Raw genomic sequence first — 18,410 nt, forward strand, 5'->3', positions numbered from 1 at the left:
CGAAAATGTGTACAAATACACTTACATTTAGTTTTGTATGAGGAATTCAGTCTCATTCAGTTTTATCAGATTCTGTTATTTCTAGTCAAAGCATAAAGTCTTATTTAAACCTCTGAAGTTACTGTCCTTCATCACAGTTCCCTTTAATGTGCTCCGTGATCTTATGAAATCGCTCACCCCACAGGTCATGGGGCAGGAGACATCCTCTCCTCTCCTTTCTTTTCACCAAGTAAAGGTATTGGCGTTTGATCCATCGTGGTTTAAGGCACAAAAAGACACACGCCTTACTTTTTCCTGTCTCTTCCTTTTTTGTGCCTGCCCTCAAACAATTCTGGATGTGTACGTATGTGTTCAATAATCTGCTGTTAATAAATACAGAAGGACCTGTTCTTAAGGGTACCACTCAAGCATCCAGACCTGCCAGCACAGAGCTGCCACTGTGCTGACATGTTTACTAAGTGAAACAATGAGGTTTGCCTTAGCAGAGTCCTTCTGTTGCAGTTTTTTCATATAGCCAGTTTTAATTTAAATAGGTTAATCTTACTGACTTTAACTTAAACCCATCTTGAGGCTGAACTTGATCTGAAAAAGCTTTGTATCAAGTAAAGTCAAATCTGTGCCCCATTTTGCAATATGTGAAAAGTTTATTCAGATGATCAGGTGTTCAGTGCAAAAAAGGGTGCTCCTCCTAGTGAAAAGCAGTGGCCAGATTGCCTGAAGGGATAGACAGGGAACCTTGGCACCAGAATTGAGAAAGAAAGAACATATGTGAAGGATTGGAATGTGTTCAAGAAGAGAATTTAAAAGGAAAGGGGTATAAAATTCTTGGAATGATTTACAGGAAAGCTTATCAAGGACAATCACCAGATTCAACTTTTCTATTTGCACTTGTTTAGAAAAAAAAAAAAAACTATGGAAGCTGTGCTGGGTCATTTTTAACAATTTGCAGTGACTACAGAGAGGATCAGGAGCCTAGCATCAGAGTTCAGGCCAAGTATTTGCCAGTTTGGGTCAAATGTATTTGGAGTATTGAAGAAGATGTCCCTAAAATGTGATGAAATGGGCATTTCTTTGTGTAAGATGAGTAGAGTTTTAGAATAGAGAAGACAGCATGTGTATGCTCGCAGCACATTTGACTTGCCTGCATATCTCAGCTCCATAGGATGTTTCCCATGAGTTAATGCAGAAATCTAGAAAAGCAGGTATGGAGTAGGATACAGTAAATTAATGACTGTCTCTACAGCTAAATTTAAACTGGAAAAACATGGCATAAATCAGGTCAGATTTACCATGAAAATTGCTTTCTTTTCTTTCCCTCTCTCCCTTCCCCTCCTTTCGGTTTATCTGCCTATCTACAATTTTGGTTGTGGCCTTATGGCTCTTGATAGCCGTGTTAAATCTTTAGGAAAAACTGGTTTAAGGGCCTCCACTAATACTTTGCCTGCAAAGGCCAAACCTGGGATTTCACAGCTAGCAGTTTAATATAGGATATAAGAAGAGGGAATCTCATTAATTAGACTGTATGCCCCTTAAGGGTTTCCCAGGTGGTGCTAGTGATAAAGAACCCACCTGCCAATGCAGGAGACATAATAGATGCGCATTCGATCCCTGGGTCAGGAAGATCCCCTGGAGGAGGGCATGGCAGTCCACCCCAGGATTGTTACCTGGAGAATCCCATGGACAGAGGAGCCTGGTGGGCTACAATCCATAGGGTTGCACAGAGTTGGACACGACTGAAGCAACTTAGCACACACGTATGTGCTCCTTAAAGATTCATGAATCAAATTAGCACCTTGAATGGAACTCAGTAGTCAGAGCATTTGGCTACTAGTTTAATAACTAGGTTGTTAGACAGATAACATAAGTTTCTTTCTTGTTGGGGTTCCTATATGTTATTGGTCTAAACAGCAGCTTTGGACCTTAAAGGGCTTTAACAGGCAGAGACTAGATGAGGGAATCACATCTTCAGAAGGACAGGCAAGGAAGGGGCAGAAGTGGAAAAGCTAAATCAGGCTTTGAGAATTGCAAGGAAGACCCTGGTCCTTTACCCTCATGTTCGGCAGAAAATATAACTGGATTTAAGAGAGGAAAGGGAGACTGGAGCAGATTGGAGTTTACTCTGTCAAAACTGGGGAGACACTGATTAGAAAGTTGAGGTGATTGAGCTAATGCTTTAGGATTATTCTGGACTCTGTGCATGGTTAATGTAAGATGCATCTGGAAGGAGGTAGACAAGTTAGGAAGAAGTACATGGTCAAGATCAGAGGAGTGGAATGTAAACTAGGAATACAGTGGGAGACAAGATACTATAGAGGAATAGAATCTATGGAATGTAACACCAGGTTTTATAAGAACAGGGTTGAATTGAAATTTCTAGCCATCAGCACTAGGAGGGTACCCTTAGTAGAGAAATTGGAAGCAGTGGGAGGGTAGGATAGGGTGGGGGAGAGAAAGTACCATATTCTTCACTCAGTCCTTTGTTTGGTGATGAGGAGACTTAGGTTTGATTAGCTGTTCTATATCTGAGAAGTATATTTGGGTCTAAGTCGAGACTAGAACAATGCCATACTATTTACACGTTTCAAACTTTTCCATTTGGGTGGAAATTTTGGGGATTGGTGATGTTTTGGGGGAAGTTGAAATTACTAGGTAGAAGAAATTTTGGTTCTGAACAGGTATTTAAAATTTTTGTTTGTATTTTTGTAGGCTCCCTTTATTCAATAACCTTCTCTATAAATTTCACTCAAGACTGTCATAGAGTACAGATAATATGAAAATTGAATTTGATTTTTACATGAAGATCAGACCTTCCGTGGTTTCTGTCCCAAGTAATTATTGAAACATTAAGTAACTCTATAATGTTCCTGGATTTACATTTCAAACATCATTTTAAAATGATTCCTAAAGGCCTTGAAAGGGGATTACTTTCATTTCTGTTTCAATGTTTTTGATTCTTTTTGTTTGACAGTTTGTGAAAAACAAACTAAAAAATAATCATGAGTACATGAAGCCTTTGTTATACATATACATTGTCATAGACTAGTTATGATCATTTGGTTCGTGGTCCATAGAGATAACCTTGGCTAGAAGACTTTTCTCATGAACAGTGAGCTGGTACAAGGAAGGAACTAGGCTTGAACTTTCTAATAAGATTCTCTGAGATACTTTAGGATCTAAATATGCTTACCTGTAAACTTAAGTGTTAGCATATTTTTTAAAAAGACATTTACTTAGTATCATGGCTTTTGGTTTTCATTGCTGAAACTATGATGCCTCAGATAACCAGAAAACACATCCATGTGGTTAAAACTCAGTTGAAAAAAATGTTTTTCTTTAATAAAAGACTAAGAGGTAGGAGTAGGGATTATTTCTAGAACTATCAAATATTCATTTAGCCAATGTTTATCTTCTGACATGTGCAGGCATAGAACTAGGCACTGGATAAGTCAGTAATGGTCCCTGCCTTAAGAAAGTACTCATGTCTTAGTAGTCACAAGCAGACATTAAAATTAAATTAAAAAGTGCAATAAAGTCTGTGTGCAAGGGGACACCTAAAGAGAGAAAGAGTAGTTGTGAATGGATCTGAGAAGTAGTGTTGCCTTTCTCATCTCCTGTCCCCTGCCCAGCCCACTCCACTTGGGTTGTGTCCGTCACATCCCTGAGGTTGCACCTGACTAGGTCCTCTGTTGGCAAATCCAGTGTCAATCTCCCCGTCCCTTATCACGCCACCCAGTTGACTGCTCTTTCCTGTTAGAAACACTTTCCTGGTTTTTCTCCCACTGCCCTGCCCATTCTCAGTCTCCTCTGCTGACGAGCCTCTGCTGGACTGGCCTGTGGAAGTTGGAGATCCTAGTTCCTTCCTCTCTTCACTTCCCTAGGGGAGCTTGTCTAGTCCTGAGGATTTAAATGTCATCTGTATGTTAATGACCTCCAAATGTTTATCTCCAGCTCCAACCTTCCTCTGTTTCCAGGCACCAATTTTCAACATCTCATCTCTTTATCAAAGTGTAAGAGGTTATCTCAAACGGAACAGTCCCAGACACAGTTCTTGATTTCATTCCTCAGACCTACATCTTTGTGACTGTTCCCCATTTCAGTACATGGCAGCACTTATTCCCAGTTGCCTAGTAATTGACTGGTTTACCTTGATTTATCTCCTCTTTTCTTGACTTAATTGATCCTTACAGTAAGTTCTGTCATTCTTCAAATGAAATCTAACCTCATCCATCACCACCACTCTACACCCAGCCAACCTCATCTCTCTTGAGGACCAGTGCCATGGACTTCCAGCTAGCCTCCAAGCTTCCACTCTTCCTCCAGGAGTCCATTCTCTGTGCAGCAGCCAGAGTGACCTTTTTAAAACACTTAAGTGTGATCATGTCGTCTCCAAGTTTCAAGGTTTCTAATAGCTCCCTTTGTTGTAGATGCTTCATTTTATAAATTTCTAGTATTTTAAAAATAATACCCATCTTCTAATACAAGTTTATTTTACTGTTTCTCCTTATACCTTACTAGAGATCAGGATCACAAGGAACAAATCTTTATTTGTATTTATAGTCAGATTTGATGTATAAGTTTATTTACACAGTTATAAAGTCTACATTAAGTTCTCTCTTTGAAAAAAGATGGTATATTATGCTTCAAATATTGTTATAAGGTCTGGTTCACAGTAACTAACTTTTCAGGCAGTTGTTCAGTTTGGATTTTTGCTTTCCATGTTCCTTTAAATAGTTGTATGAAATAGTAACATTTTAGACAATTTTTTTTTTTCACTTTGGCCTACATCAGAGAACTACAGTTTTCCAGAAACTCTTTAAAAACAAGGATTGTGTTAAATAGATCAGGGTTTTTTACTTCTCATTGCCCTTTTGATACTCTCCTTTATGTTTCATTCTTTTCCATGCTGTAATGGCTAGAAAAAAATTATTCTTTATTCCATATGCTCTTTAATATGGTTCTTCTAAAACTGCAGAGAACGAGTTTCTCCTATGTGTAAAGTTGGGTTGACTGGGAAAGCAAAATACCAGCTTTTGTGAAACTTTCTGATTCTCTCTTTCTCTTTGGGTCCAGGGTGGTGGTGGGGGCATTTAGTAAAAGATAGCTTTGGATTACCCTGAAATTTCACATTCATACTATCATTCTAAACATATTACCACCTTTGACAAGAGCTGAATATATTTTATTTCAGGATTAACTGTCTGATTTCCTGTGCTATATTCTGCTTTTGTTAGCCACTAAGTCATGTCCGACTCTTTGCACCCATGTACTGCAGCCTACCAGCCTCCTCTGTGCATGGAACTTTTCCAGGCAAGAATACTGGAGTGGGTTGCCATTTTCCTCTCCAGGGATTTTCTGCTTTAGCTCCATCTTTTTTTTTTTTTTTTTCCCTTCCTCTTCTTTCCCTACCTAGAATTTTTCTTTTTTATTACCACGGTTAAAAATATAATTATTGAATAGTCTTTGGTTATTCTATCAGGTGACGATTTGAAGAGCAGAATTAAATGACTTCTTAAATTAAAGGATTATAACCGCAAGTTCTTGAAATAGTATAGTACCTCTTTAGGAATGAAAGAAAGATGTATCTTAAACAAATCATATCCCAGGATAAGTCATAAATACTTTTTACTATTTACCTGCATAAGTGAAAACAAATTCAGGTGCCACCAGATATTTTCCTTAAGCTGTAGTGCAAAACCAAAACAGTGCTTCCCCCCAAAAGCTATTTATTCCTATCAGTTCTTAATTCTCTAGCTTTCAGCTATTTCACGTTTTATGTAACTGTTGTTAAGGAGGAGTTGGAGAACCTAACTTGTCTAGAGCAGTGGGCAAGAGCACAGTTCTTAAAGTGACACAGGCCAGAGTCTGAGCTCCAAGTCACTTTTTAAAGCTGTGCAACCTTATGCGATTTCACAGGGTTTTCTTGAGAAGTGCAGATAATAGTATCTACCCAACAAGGGTATTCTGAGAACTCCCAGAGGTAATAGTAAAAATGATTACACTGGCCTGACACATTTTAAGCACTCAATAAATAGTAACTAGGTAGCTATAATCATTTCCTAAAACAATCTCACTTAAAGCAGTCACCTGGTACATGACCGTTTATAGAAAGTTTTCTGGTTTTGACAAAGTTCCAAAGTTATATTTGACTTTGGAATTTTTTCTTTTTGCACTGTCTCTACCATGACTTACAATATGGCTTAGGTACTCAGATAAAAAGCAAAGTATTTAATAAATACCTATTGGTTAATTTTAAATAATTCAAGAAGTAACTTGAGTCAAAGCTCCATGATGGGTGCAGAAGGGAAACTGAAGGTATTTCAAGTATATCTCTAACCTTAGAGAATAAAGTTAGACCTCTATAATGTGTTTCTTAGAGAAATCACTCTTTTCTAGGCCAGAAGTCTATTTCTTATGGTTGTATGTTGACAAAACCAAAAGTGGTTGATAAAGTAAAAGTAACCATAGATTTAATTTGTCCTGAGGGATGAGCAATATGTAAATAATCAAGAGATGTTTGTAACAACTTTTATAGAATAACTCTCTTCTTGTGGTGGTGGTTTAATCACTAAGTTGGTCTGACTCTTGCAACTCCATGGACTGTAGCCCACCAGGCTCCTCTGTCCCTGGGATTTCCCAGGCAAAAATACTGGGATAGGTTGCCATTTTCTTCTCCAGGGGATCTTCTGGACCCAGGGATCAAACCCATGTCTCCTGCATCTCAGGTGGATTCTTTACCACTGAGCCACCAGGGATTCCCTACTCTCTTTTTATTTAATCCCCAAAGAAACCAGAGCCTTGCCCCTTCTCTTCTTCTCTGAAAGAATCCTATCAGGAATTTAAATTACTGGGACTGCCCTGGTGGTCCACTGATTAAGATCCACCTGCCAATACAGGGGACATGGGTTCAATCCCTGGTCTGGGAAGATCCTACAGGCCCAGAGGAACTAGGGCCTTGCACCACAACTAGAGAAGAGCCCCTACTCACCACAACCTGCATGTGACAACAAAGACCCAGCACAGCCAAAAATAAATTAAAATTTTAAAGAAGAAATTAAAATTACTCAGTACAATTAAGATTGCATAGTAAAATTACTTAGTAAATTATGTATTACTTTTACAGTCCTGATATATTGCAAGGAATAGTCCCTGGGAATAAGTGGACATAGATTTCTTTAGTCATAGAGCAGTTTTTGTTGCAGTAGTTGGCTTATTATAATGGCAGTTTTCAAGAACATAACTAAACTTTTGAGCATTTTAGTATTGTCTACACTTTTATTCTAAGCTTAAGAATGCCCTGCATTCCCTGAGAAATAAATAAGAGGGTTAATTCAAGGAACTCTAAAAGCAGTGAACCAAATAAGAGTTGAACAGAATCTTTTGACTACAAAGCATCACCTTTATCAGGTGGTTGAAGCATTTATTTATCAAAAGGGGTTACCCTAGTCAGTACCAGTCTGCATTGTGTTTCTTGGCTGGACGAAGAGACCAGATCACTATCTTATTTATAACTCAACTACTATTCAGTTAAACTATAGAGTTACTTGATTTTCAAAAGAGCTACTTGCTGCAAATATTTAATTAAAGCTAAAAATCAAAAGTTGAAGTCCTGCTGAAATTCCATTTGTAATGGAAATGTACTTAGTAAGTTAAACATTACTGTAAAACATGCCATATCATATTTGGCCACCTGTAATTTATCTTTTAAAACTGGATTGCATTTTAAAATATACAGTGAGTTGAGGTTATGCTTGTGTAGTTAAAATTAGGCTAAAAAGATTTAGATGAAAAAGGAATGTGCTTGAGACATATAATGGTATTGACTTTTAGAACTTATTCCTGGTCCCTTTGCTATTAACACGGTAGTCAGATGCATAAAAAGTGGTATAGCATTCTAGCTGTCTCTTGTTACTTTAAAAAAAAAAAAAGAAAAAATTCAAGAACTATAGTACCTAACATCTTCTTGTCTAAAATTGGGATTAAAATTAATAATGGATTTAAGGCTCTCATATATTTTTCTCTTCTAGCTTGTTAGATATCTTAAAAGAGTTTATCAGTAACAGTAATCCCAGTTTATTGTGTTTAGATAAACACCCACAACTACTCCATGGATGAGGGTTTTATTTTTTCAATAAAAAATGTTAACACAATATTTATATATGTTCCTTTACTATGCATGGTCCTTACAGGGGAGAAAAAAGAAAAAACTATTTTTTTTTTTAAGTTTTTATTTAGTTAGAAATGGAGCCTTGAAAATTGCAGTGATTTTATGAAATTCATTTTCCTTGGAAACAAAGCGCCAGAAGAGCTGAATGAGCATTTAAGTGCCTTTACATGTTCAGGGCAGGGAGAGAACCTATTACAGAGGCAAGAGAAGGAAAGGGTTCTGTATTTGAGATTCAGAAAGCAGGATTTGAGGTCCAGCTCTGCTAACCAGTGGCTGGGTGATCTCAAGCAATGAACTCTGCCTGTTGGAGACTCACTTATCTCCCTCTGAAACAGGAGGTGATGATGCCTTCCTCCCGCCCACAGCTGGTTTTAGAAGGCCTCAGTTGAGGCTATGGGTATAAAAATGCTCTGTACATTACAAAAGTATGTAAACAAGAACAAGTTGTCATTTTTGTTGAGGCTTCAAGTAATACAGCTAGAACTCTAAGCATATCAGGAGGTAAGGTTCTGAATGCAAGTCATCAGGCAAAAGGTTGGGTAATGTCAAGATTACTCTTGAAAGTTCAAAGTTGATGTCCAGCATAGTGGTGGTGTTTGTGCTATACAACCCCAAGTAGTAAAGTAAATGATGTGTATAGTTGGATACTGCACATATAAAGAGACCATAGCCAACATGATGTTATAATACATTTTTTAGCATAATGCATATAAGTACTTGTAAGTTAAATATGTGTTAGACTCTTCTGTAACATAACAACCAGGAGTAAGACAACTTATGCAAAAATACCCCTCAGTGTCGTGGTACCACAGACACAAGCATCTGGAGAAACAATAGCTAGTGGTAGTTAAAGTGGGCGTAGTTCAGCGTGAGTAAAATGGTGGCAGTAGTATTTTGTTTGGTGAGGAAATGTTTAACATTTTAAAATGTGAGTCCTTTCTCAGTTGGGCATTCATCCCCCAGGTATTCACCATTCCTTGTTGCTTTACATCCTGTCTCTTTCACACTTACCTGAGTCTTTGATTCCTGATTCAGGCAAAGGAAAGCCTAGCTGAGGAAATTAATCTTAAACTTGAATGTTAAGTGATTAATGTGGATTGGCAAAGTAGTGTTAGGGGAGTTATGCCAGGTTGAAGGAACAGTTAGGAAGTAGAAATAGAGAGGAAATTGTTTACAAAACAAAGAGACTGAAAAATGTTAACAGTGCTGAGCCACATTTGGGAAATGAAAGATGAGACTGGTTTGTCCTGTAGTTGGAGCATCTGCTTTCTGTGTGAAGAGTTTGTTTTGCTTTGATAGAACGCACTGCAAACTGGTATCTGAGAAAGCTTCTGCTAGCTATTTGAATGAGGAGCATTTGGAAGGAATTGAAGGAAGGGAAGAATTGATGCTTTTGAACTGTGGTGTTGGAGAAGACTCATGAGAGTCCCTTGGACTGCAAGGAGATCCAACCAGTCCATCCTAAAGGAAATCAGTCCTGAATGTTGATTGGAAGGACTGATGCTGAAGCTGAAACTCCAACACTTCGGTCACCTGATGGGAAGAACTGACCCATTGGAAAAGACCCTGATGCTGGAAAAGATTGAAGACAGGAGGGGAAGGGGACGACAGAGGATGAGATGGTTGGATGGCATCACTGACTCGTACATGGATTTGAGTAAACTCTGGAAGTTGGTGATGGACAGGGAGGCCTGGCGTGCTGCAGTGCATGGGGTCGCAAAGAGTCGGACACGACTGACGACTGAACCGACTGACTGGAGGGGAGGAAGGCCTTTGTTTAGGTACTGGGTAATAGGGGCCTGGAAGCAGCCTAGGAACTTTCAAAGTAGAAACTGAGCTTAATTTGAGGGTGTCCGGGGCATGCGTGTGTATGCATGCTCAGTTGCTTAGCCGTGTCTGACTCTTTGCCACCCCATGGACTGCTGCCTTCCAGGTTCCTCTGTCCATGGGATTCTTCAGGCGAGAATACTGGAGTGTCATTTCCTCCTCCAGAGCCTGGGGCAGGTTGGCCCCAAATGATGATTGAGAGCCCTGAGCCACCTTTACTTCGTGTGTGTGTGTGTGTGTGTGTGTGTGTGTGTGTGAGAGAGAGAGAGAGAGATACTCAGACCTTCAGCACAATTTTATCCTTTCTTGGGAATGTCTGCTCATTCCACCATCTCCTGTTGGCTCCAAATGAAGTCATACTAATTTAAGCCTTTATCACCAGAGTGTTCCTAAATAAAACATCCCCTGGAGCTGATATCTAATCCTTTTCCCTAGCGATTCATCCCTGTCTATCTTTCTTATACATGACTGAAAGAGCTGCTTTCCCTGAAGCAATTTCTTTTAGGAACTCACTTTCTTATTCCAAAAATCAGAAGAGCCTCCAATCATTTATCCTGTCAAAGGCAAGACTTAAAGGCCATCCCTAAAGGAGTAATGGAGGGGATTAGGGTAGGGCTAGTTCACAGGGTGATAAACCTTTTAAAATTCTGAGGTTGGAAATTTAAATTACTGTCCTATTTATGCAGTAGTGGATAGAAGTTAAAACTGAAGACACATTTTGAGGTCAAGAAGAGATTAGCCAGGGATCACTAGGTCCAGTTCTCGTCCTTATGTCCTGTTTCACATGTGAAAGGACGCTGCACACACCCAGAGACCTGCCCTCCATCCGCACACCACCCATTCCTGTCTCCTTGCTCTTTTGCTTAGGGCACTCCTTTTCCTTGGAGTTTGTTTTTTCAGAATTGCTAAAAAAAAAAAAAAAAAGATCCATCTTTTCCATGAGCCTTTTCTCTTTTCTAGTATCTCTTCTAACCCGTGTTTTTCTCCTTTTGGAGAATCCTTACTGCACCTCCCAGCAGCACTTAACCTAATATTTAATTATTTTCAAATGTTCTTTAACTAAAAAGTGAATTCTATGCATAAAGGAGCAAGCCCCCAAACTTTTGGATCTGCCATAGCAGATGTGTGTGGAGCCCAAGATAGTAGGAAAAAAATAGTATGGCAAAACAGGAAGATTGAGTCCTAGATTATGGTCCCAGCTTAGTTATTAATGGGACACATGGCCCATTGTGGTTATATAGCGGGAGGTAGGTGGGTAGCAACTGGATTATCTCTGGATTTGGAATTCTGGGATTCTAGTAGTGTGTGAATGCCTAAGTAACTGTGGTGAGAGGAGAAGGAAAAGAGACTCTTAGGTTAAATTTACGGTTGTGAGTCTGGAGAACCACAAAGAAGCACCCTGGCCGGGAAGTAGGAAAGAGGTGCCAGTTTGGTGAGGGGCAGCGGCAGTTTGTTGTAGTTTAGTCACTCAGTCTGTCCAACTCTCTTGCAACCTTGCAGACTGTAGCCCACCAGGCTCCTCTGTCCATTGGATTTCCCAGGCAAGAATACTGGAGTGGGTTGCCATCTTCTCCTCCAGGGGATCTTCCTGTCCCAGGGACCCAACCAGCATCTCCTGGACGGCTTGGCAGGCAGATTCTTTACACTGAGCCACCAGGGAAGCCCTAGGGGTAGTTTGCTGCTGCTGCTGCTAAGTCACTTCAGTCGTGTCCGACTCTGTGCGACCCCTTAGACGGCAGCCCACCAGGCTCTGCTGTTCCTGGGATTCTCCAGGCAAGAACACTGGAGTGGGCTGCCATTTCCTTCTCCATAGGGGTAGTTTAGTGTTTGCCAGTTTTACTGTCTGAGAGTTTGTGGTGCAAATATCCTAGGCAAGTGCTAAGTTGCAAGTTTTGGAGGAATGCCAAGTTGAGGAATCCTGAAGAGATTCAGAGTCATCACCAGACAGACAGGGTGAGCCTCCAGGACAGAGTAGATGTAGCAAGAGGAAAGTAAGTGAGGGCCCTAGCTTTTGAAATAAAAGGCATGATCAGAGAGCTAGGAGGACAGGCGTCTCCAAGTGTAAGGTAGCTGTGATATCCAGTGGAGAAGTGAGCAGTTTGAAAGCTGAGGAAAGTTAGCATTTGTTTGACCAAGAAGAATTGATGAACTTGATAAAGAAGTTCAAATTCAAGTGGTGAGCTGAAGATAACCTTCCTTCAAGGAGTCAGGGAGGAAAGTGTCTTCAGCCTCAGAAGAGATGTTTAGGGTTTGGGATTTGAAGAGAGAGCAGGAGGTGGGGCTGATTGAAGTATTCTGAAATCTAGAACCGGGACCTCTGTTGCCTAAACTGGAGGACCACCTACTTCCCCACTTGAAGGGAGCCTCCCCAGGGCTTCTGCAGGCAAGCTGCCATTACTTGTGGTAGAGGATTAGCTGTGGAATGTACGTTTGGGTGAGGCTTTCTCCCTCTAAGGAAATTCAAATTAGCATTAATCTGTATTTTATATTTTCATAAAAGGCCATGAATTGGAATGAATCACTACAAAAAATTATCTCCCACACCAAGAAATAAACTTGGTCAACCAGTAGTACTTTGATCCTGCTAATAAGTCTAAAGTTAAATTATCTTTATGGTGGTAGAACAGTGGTAATAGTGTCTATTATGTTTTCTCCAAGATGTTTATCTATTTTTATAAATAATAACAGGACGGTTAATGCTACCACTTGATTTTATATTCCGATGATCTATCTTTTAAAGTACTTATCCTTTCCTTATTTCTCTCTGGTTTACTGTGATACTGATCACTAAACTTCAATCTGCAGTTTGCGGACGTAACTGATAGCAGTGGTTAATGTGGAGTGGCAAGGGAGGGGCACATGGGTGCCTCTGTATTCTTCTTTAAGGTAGAGTTGAGACCAGAAACCACTGCTTTTGTTTTTGTGCATTGAATTTGGATATGAGGGTATGAAAAATAGCTGATGTGTTACTATTAAAATGTTATCCAAATCTGATTTCCCCATGAATTTCTGTTACCAGTTTGGGAGAGCATTCCCGTAGTAGTAAACCAGTCCCATACTGGTGATTTTGGGTACAGAAAATTATACCTGAGACTATGGTAGATATTTACAATTACAGCTTTTCTTTTAAATACATAGCTCTAAGAGAAAATATAAAAAGTTAGGAAGAGGACAAAGCTCATAATAAAACATTGTTCTAGAAATTATATTCGCCTGATGAAAAGCTTATGATGGAACTGGTTACTTGTTTGACCCTCAACTAAACACTCATCTCTGGTAAAGTGTGAGAAAATGAAGGAAGGAGAGGGTGGGATACATGGACAGAGTAACTGAAAACCTACATTACCATGTGGAAAGTAGACAATAGGAATTTGCTGTATGAACTCAAACCAGAGCTCTGTAACAAACAGCCCAGAGGGTGGGATGGGGAGGGAGCTGGGAGGGTGGGGACAGAGGTGTGCCTATGGCTGATTCGTGTTGGTGTCTGGCAGAAACCAACACAACACTGTAAAGCAATTATCCTTCAATTTTAAATAAATTTAATTTTTTTAAAATGTGAGAAAATGGAAACCACAGTTCATCCTCAAATGTTTTAATTTTATACTAGCATCCTGTTAAGGTTTTGCAAGGTTCCTTTAATTATCTCTAGCTTTCCTCCACCTCTTTAAAAAAATATATCAAGAAACTAAGCAAGAATATTTTTTTAATGTAAAATTGAATTAGTACACTAATCATTTTTTGCCAAATCATGTTAGTCATTTTCAAAGACCTGATTAGCTACACTGCCAAAGATCCCTCGGTTGTGCTGTCAATGGTAGTGCGGTGTCATTTATCAAGACATCTTAATATAATGACATATAAACCCAAGTATGTAATGGAAGGATTTTCACAGACTATGGCACTGATCAGGTGCATAGACTTAAAGTTTAAACGTTTAGTTATGTGTCCAGTAACCAAGTTTGATCTGTTTGTTTCTTATGTTTCTTTTAATAGAATTTAATTCCTTTTCGACCTTCAATTCAATTCCAAGGGCTCCAAGGGGTGAGTACTCTTATTTAGCAAAAAATCTAATCTTACACAGTATTATATTTAAGTCTTAAAATTTGTTTTCACCTGTGCCTCTTAATATATTAATGTCGATCATATTTTGTGAACTTTGTGACTAAATGAAAATTTATGATACTTTTAAGACTTGAGTTATCTTCTTGATTTATTTCAAAAGTAATTCAGATACAGATATTGAGAGTTGTTATTTCCAAGTCATAGCTATTTGATCTTTTAACCTTTTTTTGAACTGTAACATACATCATAGTGTTAAGAGATTATATTTTATTTACCACAATTAAGCAACTGAAAAGAATCATTAATTTTAGGCAAGTTATGACTATGTGATTATTGTTAATATGAACAAACTTTTGTTGTCTATGGACTTTATTTCTTTGATTGTACATACTAAGAAATATTTCCAGTACACAGAATAAACAAAGTATTGTCTGTTCCATCGCTGCACTTGAAAGTGTAATAAGTGATAACCCCTAATAAAATGGACCTATGAATTTTGTATTTGTAATAGATGATAAACTTCACAGGAGTAGTGTCAATATTATTTCATAATTACTATTATTACTATTTAATATTAATAAAATGGTAGACTCAATCATTCCTTCACTTAAATTAACATGCATTTCTAAATTTGTCTCTAATACTATCCATAGTGTGGAGATTTGGACTATCTGTAAATGGATTTTAGAGCTGTAGTGAAAAGGCAACCTGAGGGGGGAAGATCCTATTCCTGCTTATTATAAATCTATATGCTTGAGAATTTTTATGTCACAAAATGCAGAAATTCAATGTGTATAAGTACAATCTTTTTAAACTTCATAACTTGAAAACACTTCAGGAATCAAGAGATTAATTGTATCATTCAGCACCAACTAAGAGTACTTCTAAATCTTGTGAAATGCTAACTTGAAGGAGATGTTTGTGTGTGGATGTTAGAGGTTTGCTTCAGCTTTATAATGAAGTCCTCTTTTTTTCTCCCCCAGTAACTGAGTGTTCATGAATGGGATCCTAATGGGAACAATTGTTCTTCTGAATTTTGTTTTATAGCTTTTTAGATGATCTTTACTGCATGCTGATTCTATCTTGAGGTATTAGTTTTGGTTGTTCACTTAAGGCTTCTTGAATTTTCTTACAAATTTCAGTGGCATCAATAACATCTGAGTGGATGTTCTAGAGGCAGGGATTCCTGAGCTCAGCCGGGCTGCCCATTTCAGAGAAGGGTTACCTGGGTAGAGAGGACAGTACTCAGGGGAGAAGAGGAGGGTTTGAAGAGGAGGTCTTTCCCTCCCTAGCAGCTGACAGCTTGTTTGGTGTCTGCTTCTTCCCTCTTCCCATAATTCTCCCACTTGGGAAGTGGAGGCCAGGGAAATGCAAGTGAAGGATATTTTCTTAGGAGGGACTAGGTTAAACTGAATAATGAGGAACCAATATGTGCAGGCTTCCAAGCTCTTGATTCAGAAATGTAGGTTTTAGCAGTCTCAGAAGGAATATGGCTTGTATGGCATACCTGTTACCTCCAGGCCCTAGGCACCATTACAAAGCAGGCAGTTTCTATTTGAAACTTCGGCCCTCCTTTTCTGAAATCTGTTACCCACCTCCCCCAAACTTTCCTAGTATTCTAGGCTTCCCCAGTTTATCTTTGCAAGCTCCCTTCTCTCTTCCTACCCTATTGTCTGAGAGGAGTTCACTGATAAAAGTAATTTAGGTATAAATAACTGATGGGTTTAAATCTTAATGGGCATTTGAATTTTAACAGATAAGCTTTTAACCAAATGAATGGTTGTTGGAGTTGGGAGGCTGGGAGCGTGGGGAGAGGGAGTGCCGCAGAAGGCGAGCTGGAGGACACTGGGTCCTACCTTGGCATTCTGGGCTCTGTCTTCTCCGTCCCCCACCCCCCACCGCAGTCCCCTTTTTATTATTCTAACTGGGAACAAAATATATGGACTCAGCATTGTTTCAGAGCCTGCAGCTGCATTCCAGCCTCCCCTCCCCCCTTCTCTTTGCAGAGCCCTCCCCATCCCTTTGGGACTGGGTAAAAACAAAGAGTCATTGCAGGGGAGGGAGTGGGTTGGCACAGCCCACAGGGAGGACGCAGAGCCACAAATGTGAGGGTCTTCTGTACAGCGTTCCTCTGTTTTTCTTGAGAGCCATGGTAATTTAACATTGCCGGTGCTGATTGCTTTAAAAACTCTCTAAAGTATCCTTAGAGAGTTTTCCTATGTGGAAAATGTTTAGGACTCAAAATTAGAAGGTTTTAACTTAGATTGCCCACAAAAGGGTTTTTCTTAATGAAAAATTTTAGTTGTCTTCTAATACAGGGTTTCAGACGCTTTGAAAGTTTTCCTAGAAAGAATGGGGCAAATTTAACAAATGTACAGTCTTTACATCAAATGTGATTGAAAATGTAAATTAACTATCATGACAGTGTCCTGTGTAGACATATTTGAAATAGAAATGAAATGTTGCCAATGCATCATTTTAAAAGTGAACATTTAGTGTCAAGATTATGTCCTCTTTCCCTGATACTAAGCACTGCATGGTTATGCCCTTTCTTGTTACTAATTATAGGATTTTCCGCCTTCTGTTAGAAAGTCAGAATTTGGGTCTTGGCAGGTTGCTTTTAAGCATATTTACTTTTGTGCCTGAACATGTTCTCTTAGAGTGAAGTTTTCTTCTAAAAAAAAAGAAAATGCAGACTGGACCATTAAACAAAGTATAGCAATATGCTCTTAAAGAGGAAAATTCTGAGAATCATTGATTACCTGGATTTTTATCATCATAGTTGGGCAGCATAAAAAATGTAACTTGTGTCTTTCACACTTCATCTCACCCTTTCCCCTCTGTGGAAGAGAGTACTCAGGAAATTGAATGGTCATTGAAGGCATTTTATGAATTCTGAAGAGACAAAATAACTGTTAGGAGCAGTTGACTGTTTTTAAAACTCATGAATATCAGGAGCTGAATAAATCAGCCTGAAATACCTTGTTGATTTTTAAGAGTATGGCTCAACCAATTATCCTCACGGTTCTAATCCATACCTAGGATTCTCATAACTAAAGGTTTACTGTTGCCTAGTAAATGCATAGAATTATGCATTTTTGTAGAAAAGACAGAAAAGATAGCTTTTCTAATTGATAGAAAAAGAAGCTGGTAAGATTCACTACAGTACTGAAGTGTTCAAGTTGCGACATTCAGAGGAGTGTATTGGTATAACGCACAGTTTCCAAAAGCTGCATCCTTATTGTTGAGCAAGCTTTATCCAAATCAGGTAGTTCTATCTCACATTTTAACTAGATACTGAAAATGTGGTAGATGAAAATTTTCCAAAACTGTGTGTTCCAGTAAAGTTTAAAAACTAATTACTGTGTATTTTTATGTTTGTTAAAAATTTCTTATCTAAAGACACACAGCTGAAGGAGACAGCTGTACTGCCTAGGTCTTTACATTGCCAGGGGGAATTCTCCCTACACTGCACAGCTCTCAAAGGAGAGGTGCTGGAAGCAAGTTAACTCAGTATTTTCAAGTAATGGCAGTTGTTACTGATGTAATTATCTACTAACATAATTATTCAATAAACTATAAACAGGTGCCGAGTCAGTGGGTGTACTAATAACTTTATTGTTCCATTTGTCTCTTGCTCATTGCACACACATTCTTTTAGTCCTTAGTGGTGCCAAGTACTTTGCTTAAGTGCTTAGTGTGCAGAGATACAGGGATGGGTAAGACACAGGCCTTGCCCTCAGGGAACCCGTGACAAACACATACAGACTAATACTCAGGAAAGAATTAATAATGTAGGACTTAATCCAGAACCTCCTCTCAGACCTCTGTAGAAACAAGGGACTCTCAGGAACAAGGCTTATGTATTTCTGATTGGTATGAACCAGCACCTTAGAGCAAAGGTTTCAGAAAAAACAAAATACTGTACCCTGAAAATAGGTTTTTAAATTTCAGGTCTATTAAAATCTGTGTACACCCTCATACACAAAGAGGTATGTTTATAATTCAGATAGAATCTGAAATGGTAAGGTTTTCCACAGCAAATAATGGCCACATCTGCTGGCCTGAGGCAGCCTTGCAGAGTGGGCTTGCGTGTGGCACAGGGACGCCTGTGCAGGGAATGATTGTCCCAGGGCGGTGAGAAAAATGTTAACTTTGTCACAGTAAAGAGGATTCCAGACTTCAGTTTTAACTCAGTATTTGTTATGAGAATGTTGTTCCAAACTTCTCTCTAATTTAATTGCTTGCTTCAGACTCAGCAGTCCCAGAGGCTTTAGAAAGTAGAAGCTGCATGTGTAATTTAGAAATTAACCTTAAGATGACTGAAAATTTTAAAAATATTTTCTGTACGTACCAC

General features: G+C 38.9%; 1 protein-coding gene across 1 annotated transcript in view; it reads left to right on the forward strand.

Moving 5' to 3' along the window:
- Positions 1 to 18,410, forward strand: part of ELL2 (elongation factor for RNA polymerase II 2) — a 70,009-nt gene that overhangs the window by 5,084 nt on the left and 46,515 nt on the right. Inside the window, exon 2 of the mRNA XM_043464609.1 lies at positions 13,985 to 14,032. Within this exon, the coding sequence (XP_043320544.1) occupies positions 13,985 to 14,032 (48 nt within the window). The remainder of the gene's footprint in view (positions 1 to 13,984; positions 14,033 to 18,410) is intronic.

The sequence above is a fragment of the Cervus canadensis genome, chromosome 4, assembly GCF_019320065.1.
Source record: "Cervus canadensis isolate Bull #8, Minnesota chromosome 4, ASM1932006v1, whole genome shotgun sequence".
NCBI lineage: Eukaryota > Metazoa > Chordata > Mammalia > Artiodactyla > Cervidae > Cervus > Cervus canadensis.